At 43.0% G+C, this 10567-nt stretch overlaps 2 protein-coding genes across 2 annotated transcripts in view; both read left to right on the top strand.

Annotated features, from left to right (window-relative positions):
• Positions 1–10567, top strand: part of LOC119019148 (B-cell receptor CD22-like) — a gene marked incomplete at its 3' end in the record, with an annotated part of 68829 nt that overhangs the window by 34810 nt on the left and 23452 nt on the right. The window lies entirely within an intron of this gene.
• On the top strand, positions 3020–8867 carry LOC119019070 (B-cell receptor CD22-like). The gene is made up of 9 exons (XM_037097297.1): positions 3020–3113; positions 5122–5478; positions 5585–5803; positions 5937–6287; positions 6520–6747; positions 7031–7291; positions 7410–7494; positions 7593–7659; positions 7841–8867. The coding sequence occupies exons 1-9, from the start codon at positions 3059–3061 to the stop codon at positions 7916–7918; spliced, it is 1701 nt and encodes a 566-aa protein (XP_036953192.1). The 5' UTR covers positions 3020–3058; the 3' UTR covers positions 7919–8867.

Here is a 10567-nt window from a genome sequence, read left to right as displayed (position 1 = left end):
GGGTCCTCACACTTTCATGACTTTCATGAAAAAATCTCTGATGGGGAGCTGAAGAAGTACTGCTTAATCTTTAAACGACTGAACTCTATCACAGGTTCTGTGGACAGGCTGTTTTTCTACAACTTAATCCCAAAGACACTCTGCTCAAGACCAAGGCTGTTGGACTCACAACTTGTAGTCAGTGACTTCACTAACAGCCTGCTAACCTCCTGCCTGCTCCAGCTCCTGTCTCAGCGAGCCACCGGCCTGCTAGCTGAATTTCCATCCCTGCTGACCCACCACCAGACCCCACCAGACCATCATTCAGCATCCTTCTCTGACACCCACACCTGCCTCAGTCCATCATCCTGGTGCCCTCTCGCCTGCCTCCTGCTCTGGTGTCCAATGGCCTCCAATGGTACCAAGACTCTGGTCCTGGTCTCCAGCTTCCTGAGGGCTTCCAAGTCTGCTGCTGGTCTCGTGGCCTCCAGTCGGTCATGGTTTGATATCAGAACTTGCCTCATGTTCTTTATCTGGCCTGCCACCCTGACTGTTTGTATTCTCACTGTTATTGCTACACGTAACATCCAGTTTATTGTCTAAACATTAGCTCACACTCACTCTGATTAATGTCTTAGTTTAGGCTTTTTATTTGAATCAAATCTCAGATTAAAATCACAGGCTGACTGAATCTTTGCTGTTCTGCTGCTTCACTGTCACACCGCGGTGAGGAATGTCCTGTCTTGGGTTTTTTGTCGTGTGAATTTCATGTTTTATTTTGAAAAGTATCTCTCCACTCGTTTCAGGTCATTTGCCCTTCCTCTTGTGTCACCGGTCTGACGTCATCCCCTAATCCCTGATTGTTTCCACCTGTGCTCCCTTCCCTGACGTGTATATTGTCTGTGTCTTCCCCGTCTCATCAGAGTATTTCCTTGGTAGGATGCACTGCAGTTGAATACAACTCTTAAGGTTTGCTTTTTGGGGTGATACACGCCGTGATGTGGAATGTACCAAACTCTCCCGTCTGTCTTTTCAAGCTGTTCTGATGGTACCACTTCAGCATAGCCCTTTTCGATTACATCAGCCATAAAGTTAATGTATTCTTTCTTGAAGTGTTCATTCTTTTCCAATTTCCTTTTCAGCCCTAGGAGGCGTTGTTCTGCAACTGAGCGATTATTTGGCATGACAAGGTCATTTCTCCTGAAAGGCAAATCCAGATAATAGTGTCCATCTTTCAGTGTTACACTACTATTTGCACATGTCAAGAATTTCCTGTCTTCCATGGACATCTCAGGCTTATCCTCAGATGCCTTCTCACTGAAGTCTTGATTATACTGGCTGATCAGGAGCTGCTCCACTTTGGCAATTGAAGTTCTATTGCACTGGATAGTTTGATGGCAGGCTCTTTCTGTGCCGTCATGACGTCCCAGCGGTCCATTGACAATCCACCCCAAACGTGTTCTCACGGCAAACGGTCCATCTCCTTTGCTGTTTATTACCTCCAATGGCTCCATAACTTTCGGGGCGTCTGTTCCAGTCAGCAACTCCACTTCAGCATTAATGACAGGAATGTGCATGTTATTCAGATATGACCATTTGGAAAGATCCTCCTTTCTGATTATGTTGTCTTTAGTTACAGGCATTTCCTTTTGTGTGTATACTTCAGGCAAAGCAATGAAATCTGATTCATCCAGTCCTGAGATCTCAAGACCTGTGACGAGGTGAGATGTCACATTCTGCTCCTGGCTCATGGTACGCAGCATAATGTTTGTCTTTCTGCCTTTTATATTCAATTTTGACATTAATTGCGTTGTACAGAAACTAGCAGTACTGCCAGGGTCAAGGAAGGTGGAAAGTTTCAATAATCTTGTCACTTTTGTTACTTTTGATCAGGAACAATGGAAAGTGTGCTGTCATTCTTACCGGCCCCCAATATGGCTACAGGATTGGCAGGTGACATGTGAAGTGTTTTTGTCTCCATCTGGTGGACGTTGCTCTGTCCCTGGGCTTGTCGTCTTCTCCTTGAACTGTATGCGTAGAACTCCTGGCTGCAGTTTGTTACACACATCACATTTGAGGCACCTTTTGCAATCCTTGCTCATGTGTCATCATCCGAAACACATTGCATTTGTTCTCAAAAAGTCAATCTTGTCCTTGTTTAATTTAGACTTAAAACTGGAACACGTTGCAAGCTGGTGCTCACCATTGCAGGATGGGCAGTGGGCTGGTTGAGCTGATGAATCAACACTTGTGGCAAAACTTCCAGTTGATTTGGGCTTGGGGGGGCCTGAGCTTTGAACTTATCTCTTGTTTGATGACTTGATGTGGGAATGAGTCTGCCGTAAGATTGCCAAAGATTGGGTCAGAGTAGATTTGAACTTGCTTATCACAGAAATCTACAAGGTCCAATAACCTCACTCTGCCATGTCTCCTCTCCTGCAAATCACAAACAAGTGTTCTCCATTTTTCACACGCTTTGAATGGCAACTTGAGTGCTACGGCCTTAAGATTGGACGCCACATCCAGCTCATCCATATATGTTTAGCATTGAGTTACAACATCCTCTGAGAAATTGTGAGTATGCTTGTAGAGCTTTTGGATCTTCAGCTTTGATTAAAGGCCAGCTTACAGCTCGTTCTATGTAGGAACTTGCACATCCAACTCAGAAACTTAGAAAGATAGTAGCAACAAAGGCTAAAGCTGTAAAAAGCTGTGTGCCTCCAATCAACTACAGCTGGTCCACCCCTGGCCAGGTTCTTATTCTTCCTCTCCTGTGCTCTCCTCTCTGTCTGTAAAATGTGACAAAGGGACATTAGACATGACACACATTGGCACAGCACAGGGACATACATTTCTATTGTTGATTGGCTCCTGCATGTTATTAATATAAACAGGAAGGAAGCCAGCCAGTTAACACCTCAATGTGGGTTTAAGACAAGTGAACCAACCAGAGAGAGACAAACTGTCTCGTGACCGCGTCTTCCCTCTTTATTTAGAAGTGTTTGGTGAGATGAACTGACACTCAGTACTTCTCATGTATGTGATCGACCTGCTGATTTAACAGACGTGAGGAGAAGCGATGAGTTTAACAGCAGCAGCGAGTGGATTTGTTGTCGTCCTTCTGTCTGTCCAAGGTACTGTACGTCTACATTTATACTGTAAGACAGTTAGCATGGTGGGTTTATAGTAAAGACTTGATGTGCAACAGTGCAGGCAGAGATATTAAAGCTGTGTTTGTGTGGATGTACAGTGACAGTACATACTGTACATTAACAATGGAAAAATCTGGGGAGAAAGTCAGTTAAATAAAATGAATCGTTCTGAGGAACTTCCTCCATCGTTCAAACTTCCTCCAAACTCAACTTGAGCCTGCGTTCGTAGGTGTTAGAGGCGGGTCGATGTGCTCTGATAGGATAATTAACACAGGAACACAAAATTAATATCATGCGGGAATAAAATGAGAGAATAAAAATAAAGATTTATCTTCTGACTCCAGTTCCTGTCAGCTGCACAGAGTTTGATTTTGTTTTATTTTTCTAACTTTATAGTTTGAGTTCACTCTCAGTGTTCTCATCAGCCTCGTTTCCTGCAGCAGCAGCAGCTGTTATCAGTGAAACGTCTCTAAAAACCAGCTGTGCACTACCTGCCCAGCACCAAACAACAGAGTCAGCATCTCTCTGGAGACCAAAGTAGAGTATTTAGCTGCTAGACAGATATTTTATCAGTATGTGTGAGTATTTCTCGCTTCAGGATAAATTTGTCAGTGTTTTGCTCACACCTCAGACTTCTGCATTTCTCTGCATATGTCATTCACACTCTGCAGCAGCCTGACCACAGCAAGATAACCAGCAGACACTTGTTTCATGCGTCACACTTTTCTTCTAAGTGTTTCTCTCTAAGTATTGTGTTAAAGTACACAATGTCAACACACTGTTGCTCCTTCACTGCAGCCTCTGTGTCATGACTCCTGTTTTGTTTTGTTCTTGTGTCTGGTTTTTGGTTTCTTATATTTGAATTACTACTTGTATCATGTCTTGTGTTGTGTTTTGCTTTTTCCTTGTCTTGTGTCTCATGTTTTGATTTTCCATGCCCTCATGTGTCCTTTAAGTTTCTCTCATGTTCTCTCCTCTGGCTCCCTCTGTCTGTTGTCTTGTTCCCTCCTGGTCTGTTCCTCTGTGCTCCTCCCCCTCATTATCACACCTGGTTTCCTTCCTCCTCTCTCCTCACCTGTGCCTCGTCATGTCGTTAGTGTCTGTGTATTTAGTCTCTGTGTTTCCCCTCACTCTTTGTCTGGTCAGTGTATTCTGTCTTGTGTATTCTGTTTGCTGTTCCATGCTCCATGCTCCATGCTCCATGCTCCATGCTCCTGTCCATGCGCTTCTGTCCCGTTTTGGTATGTCTTGGTTTTGAGTTTTTCCATGTTTTAGTTGAACTTTGAATTTTGGTTTGAACTTTGTCTAGCTGTTTTCTTTTGCTACTTTGTTTCGTTCTTGGTTGTTACTTTGTTTCTTGCCCTGTTTTGGCCTGTTCTCTTTTTTTGAAATCAGCTTTTAATAAAGTTCGCATTTTGTTCTCTTTAACTTGCCTCCAGTAACTGCATTTGGGTCCACCTCACTTTCCATAGTTTTTCCCTTTTTACCCTGACCTGACACTCTGTGTGATGTCCGTCCTCAGTGCTCTCAGAGATCATGTGCTCATCTTTCTCTGTTCCTTTACTTTAAATATTCTCATGTAAACCTTAATGATTTGTACATTTCTCCACACCTCTGTTGACTTTGTGATGAACCACAAATACCACTGAAACATTATTTACAGTATCAACCCATTTTTAAAACAGACCTTAACAGAAATGTGTCATAGAGAGCGAGTCTTACGTACTGTTCTAGTTAAGAGGACAGAGACTTAGTTGATGAAGGCACAGGAACTTCTGACCACACAGATGTCAGTGACCCCGTTCATGAGCTCAGGGTGACTCTACCTCCTCTGTCAGCACATTTACTACTATGAGCCTATGAAACTTGAGAACCACAGCGTGTTGTGAAGTGTATCTTCACAGACTGAAGCTCCTCCACTGCAGTGAAAATCTGTCTCCTGATGATGTTTTGAGTCTGATTGTAGTTTCTGATGTTCTCTGTGTTACAGTGATACAGGGTCAGGATGGCTGGGGAGTGACTTACAGCTCTACTGAGATCTGTGCCTTAAAAGGATCAACAGTGAACATGAGCTGCACCTACAGATACCCATCTCAAAACATTAATCCAAAAATGGAAGTTAAGGAAAGATTCTGGTTCACTAAAATGAGTAGAAATCAACCTTTGGATCTGAGAACAGACTCAGATTATCAAGATCGTGTTGAGTACAGTTGTTCTGAGAAGAGCTGCAGTCTGAGAATCAGAGACCTGAGAGAGAGCGACTCAGCTGAGTACAAGTTCAGATTCATTACAAACCAACCAGGTGGGAGATATACTGGTTCACCTGGAGTCACTTTGAGGGTCACAGGTAACATTTTCATTCATATTTTGATTATTATACAACAATAATATAAATGTGTGCGTATGTTGACAGTTTGTCTAAAGTAACATTCTTGTTCCTTCTTCACATCCAGATCTCCAGGTGCAGGTGAGCAGATCCTCACATTCTAGCTGGAGAGACCTGAAGTGTCACAGCAGTTGTCGTCTACCTGATCGTTCTTCCTACATCTGGTACAGAAATGGACAGAAAATTCCATCACAAACATCTTCTACTTATTCAGTCCACTATACTTATGCAGACAGTTATTCCTGTGCTGTTGAAGGACGTGAGGATTTCCCCTCTCCTCCAGTGTGTGAGTTTACTACACTAACATAACACCATCTGATGGAGTCTGATAACTACATGAATTTTAATATGGAGACCTTCATTGTGACTCTTCATCAACTCTGGTTTAAAAATGTTCAAAACTTTATTTTATCTTTCAGGTGTCGAATATACAACCTGCGACAGAGTGATTTACACTGACAGAAGCATCTGTGCCTCCAAAGGCTCATCAGTGGACATTTCTTGCACTTACAGCAGTTACGACACCATCAGGTCCAAATTCTGGTTCAGTCCTGAACGTTCTCATCAGTGGCAGAGTCCTTCACAGCCTGAGGACCTTAGTGACTCCCAGTTTGCAGGTCGTGTTCAGGTCCTTGAATCAGAGAGAGGACGCTCCACTCTGAGAATCACTGACCTGACAGAGAGTGATTCAGCTCAGTATCACTTCAAGTTTACAACAAGATGGTTTGAGTGGAGGAGTAGTTTACCTGGTACAACTCTGACTGTCACAGGTACTGATGAACACACACTGATGTAAAACATCAACATAGTACATTTAGAAACAGTGAAGATGTTGAAAATGATGGATCATCATGAGTTTGTGTAATAATTACTGTTGTGTTGGCACTAATGTTCACTGCTAGTTGTAGGAATAGTAAGTGTTGTGTTGTCGTGTGTGTACATCTATCAGTGATTTCTGTTAGAACCAGTGATAATAATATTGTTTCTTGTTCTCATATCCAGCTCTGCAGGTGCAGGTGACCAGAATAACAGTCCACCAGTCTGATACTGAGGCAGAGCTGAAGTGTCACAGCAGCTGCAGTCCAGCTGCTCGTCTTTCCTACGTCTGGTTCAAGAACGGACAGAAAGTCACAGGGGTGGAGACATCTTCTTTTAAAGGCCGGGTTTATCCTGGAGACGTCATCTCTTGTGCTTTGAAAGGACATGAGAACTACGGCTCTCCTCCAGTCTGTGAGTTTGATCCACTGTAGCAGGAAAAACACAAATACACACCAGCTACACAGTGAAGACAGACACATGTGCAAAACTAAAAGTACAAATTATATTTATTGGCTGTCAGTTTCCACCAGGAGGAGTCTGACCAGGTTCAGCTCCATGATCAGCTCTCTAGACAGCCACTGTGACACATAGAGACAATTAGAATAGAAGCAGAGAAACATACATTTCAACCACAAGAGTCAATTGTCTGATAACATATTCAAATTTTCAATTAATATGTTGACATCTCCCCCAGATGCTCCAAGACTTCCCTCTGTGTCAGTGAGTCCCTCTGCTGAGATAGTGGAGGGCAGTTCAGTGACTCTGACCTGTAGCAGTGATGCTAACCCAGCAGCTAATTACACCTGGTACAAGGAGAGTGAAGACTCACCAAAAGCATCAGGACAGATCTTCACCATCACTGACTTCAGAGCTGAACACAGTGGGAATTATTACTGTGAAGCCCAGAACAGAAGAGGACGTCATAACTCCACCTTACAGCTGATTGTTGTGGCAGGTGAGACACTAATTGGTTGATTAACAGACAATAACACCTGGGACACTGATTAATGAATCAAACCCTGCTAGTGAGGTCCACTACAGTCTATCTAATAACTGTCTGTCTCCATTTCCAGGGAGTTTAACAATGATGATAAATATCATCAGGTTGATTCTGGTGGTTCTGATGTCGGTTCTGCTGCTTCTGTTTTGTCTGTGGAGGTGAAACAAACATTAACTGATCTGTTATTTTGAAAATGTATTTTCATGGTTTCTGAGTTTTTAATGAACATTTGTGTTTGTTTGTCGATTTCCCTCAGGAAGAAGAAAACTTGGAGCTCCACCACTGAACCAAATGAGCCCACAGAGACTGTGGAGATGAGAGAGGTATTGGACCACAGTGACGACAAATCAGCACATTTACTGTCGATGTTTTTATAACAAAGATCAAATTAAGGAAACAGTTCTGCTTTAAACATGTCTGAGTTTGATGTCATTTAAAATCTAATAGTGTCCACGTTCCATTTCTGAGGCCTTTGACTCTCATCTTGTTGTCTCTCCCCATCAGTTGGAGTCTGATCCTGATCACACCAACATCTCACCTTTGAAGAGAGAAACTGCAGCATGTGGCAGAAGTTCTGAGTAGCATGCAGCTTCATGTTTACCTGTGCAGGTACATTACATACGTCAAGGATTATACTTGGTTTGCAACATGCTACTTTATCTTTTAATGCTTTTAATATAACATTTTATTCTAATGCAGTAACTTGTTTTGAAGAAATACTGATTGTTCTATCACATCACAGCTGTCCTGGCAGAGAAAGACATGTGGAACAGGAAGCACAGTATCTCACAGCATGTACATTATATATTAAACACACTGACATGTAACATGAGCCCAGCTCTGTCACACTCTGTAGCTGTAACATGTTCAAAGTTCTGCAGTGGCTGATTGAAATAAACATCCAGCTTCCAACAATTCTGTAGTTTGAACATCATGTCAGTTCCCTCTCTGTGCTGCAGAGGGCGACAGTGTGCAGAAAGTTTTGGATTTCAGCTTTTAACAAACTGTTTTTGTGTTTAGTCTTTAGAATAAAGGTTTTATTCATCAGTAATTGACACAAATGAAATGTAAAACAGTTTATTTACTCTCACTGTGTTCCCAGTGCTTCTTTGGTTTGTACTTTATTTAGTTGTATTTTTTGTACTTCTTTAATTCTTGTATTGGCTCCTGCCTGCTCCTTGTGTTCTTGTTGCTTTTTGTATTTTGTATTTTGTATTCAGACCTCAGCTTTGTTATTAAAGCTCACCTTTTGTTCTTTACCTTGCCTGCCTCCTGAGTGTCTTGTGTTTGGGTCCTCACACTTTCATGACTTTCATGAAAAAATCTCTGATGGGGAGCTGAAGAAGTACTGCTTAATCTTTGAACGACTGAACTCTATCACAGGTTTTGTGGACAGGCTGTTTTTCTACAATTTAATCCCAAAGACACTCTGCTCAAGACCAAGGCTGTTGGACTCACAACTTGTAGTCAGTGACTTCACTAACAGCCTGCTAACCTCCTGCCTGCTCCAGCTCCTGTCTCAGCGAGCCACCGGCCTGCTAGCAGAGTTTCCATCCCTGCTGACCCACCACCAGACCCCCCCAGACCATCATTCGGCATCCTTCTCTGACACCCACACCTGCCTCAGTCCATCGTCCTGGTTCCCTCTCGCCTGCCTCCTGCTCTGGTGTCCAAGGGCCTCCAATGGTACCAAGACTCTGGTCCTGGTCTCCAGCTTCCGGAGGACTTCAAAGTCTGCGGTTGGTCTCGTGGCCTCCAGCCGGTCATGGTTTGATATCAGAACTTGCCTCATGTTCTACATCTGGCCTGTCACCCTGACTGTTTGTATTCTCACTATTGTTGCTACACGTAACATCCAGTTTATTGTCTAAACATTAGCTCACACTCACTCTGATTAATGTCTTAGTTTAGTCTTTTTATTTGAATCAAAGCTCAGATTAAAATCAAAGGCTGACTGAATCTTTGCTGTTCTGCTGCTTCACGGTCACACTGCGGTGAGGAATGTCCTGTCTTGGGTTTTTTGTCTTGTGAATTTTATGTTTTATTTTGAAAAGTAACTCTCCTCTCCTTTCAGGTCACTTGCCCTTCCTCTTGTGTCACCAGTCTGACATCATCCCCTAATCCCTGATTGTTTCCACCTGTGCTCCCTTCCCTGACGTGTATATTGTCTGTGTCTTCCCCCGTCTCGTCACCAGAGTATTTCCTTGGTAGGATGCACTGCAGTCGAATACAACTCTTAAGGTTTGCCTTTTGGGGTGATACATGCCGTGATGTGGAATGTACCAAACTCTCCCGTCTGTCTTTTCAAGCTGTTCTGATGGTACCACTTCAGCACAGCCCTTTTCGATTACATCAGCCATAAAGTTAATGTATTCTTTCTTGAAGTGTTCATTCTTTTCCAATTTCCTTTTCAACCCTAGGAGGCGTTGTTCTGCAACTGAGCGATTATTTGGCCTGACAAGGTCATTTCTCCTGAAAGGCAAATCCAGATAATAGTGTCCATCTTTCAGTGTTACACTACCATTTGCACATGTCAAGAATTTCCTGTCTTCCATGGACATCTCAGGCTTATCCTCAGATGCCTTCTGAAGTCTTGATTATACTGGCTGATCAGGAGCTGCTCCACTTTGGCAATTGAAGTTCTATTGCACTGGATAGTTAGATGGCAGGCTCTTTCTGTGCCGTCATGACGTCCCAGCGGTCCATTGACAATCCACCCCAAATGTGTTCTCACGGCAAACGGTCCATCTCCTTTGCTGTTTACTACCTCCAGTGGCTCCATAACTTTTGGGGTGTCTGTTCCAATCAGCAACTCCACTTCAGCATTAATGACAGGAATGTGCACGTTATTCAGATATGACCATTTGGAAAGATCCTCCTTTCTGATTATGTTGTCTTTAGTTACACATTTCCTTTTGTGTGTGTATACTTCAGGCAAAGCAATGAAATCTGATTCATCCAATCCCGAGATCTCAGGACCTGTGATGAGGTGAGATGTCACATTCTGCTCCTGGCTCATGGTACGCAGCATAATGTTTGTCTTTCTGCCTTTGATATTCAATTTTGACATTAATTGCGTTGTACAGAAACTAGCAGTACTGCCAGGGTCAAGGAAGGCGCTAAGTTTCAATAATCTTGTCACTTTTGTTACTTTTGATCTGGACAGGAACAATGGAAAGTGTGCTGTCATTCTCACAAGCCCCCAATATGGCTACAGGCTTGGCAGTTGAC

This window comes from Acanthopagrus latus, chromosome 1, assembly GCF_904848185.1.
Source record: "Acanthopagrus latus isolate v.2019 chromosome 1, fAcaLat1.1, whole genome shotgun sequence".
Taxonomy (NCBI): domain Eukaryota; kingdom Metazoa; phylum Chordata; class Actinopteri; order Spariformes; family Sparidae; genus Acanthopagrus; species Acanthopagrus latus.
The sequence above is the reverse complement of the archived record's forward strand: the minus strand, read 5'-3'. Positions and strand labels throughout refer to the sequence as shown.

Bases quoted from the DNA above. Each gene is read 5' to 3' on its own strand.
- LOC119019070 (XM_037097297.1), top strand. From the start codon at position 3,059: ATGAGTTTAACAGCAGCAGCGAGTGGATTTGTTGTCGTCCTTCTGTCT. The intron at 5,804-5,936 runs GTGAGTTTACTA...TTTATCTTTCAG, and splicing joins TTTCCCCTCTCCTCCAGTGT to GTGTCGAATATACAACCTGC. The intron at 6,748-7,030 runs GTGAGTTTGATC...CATCTCCCCCAG, and splicing joins CTACGGCTCTCCTCCAGTCT to ATGCTCCAAGACTTCCCTCT.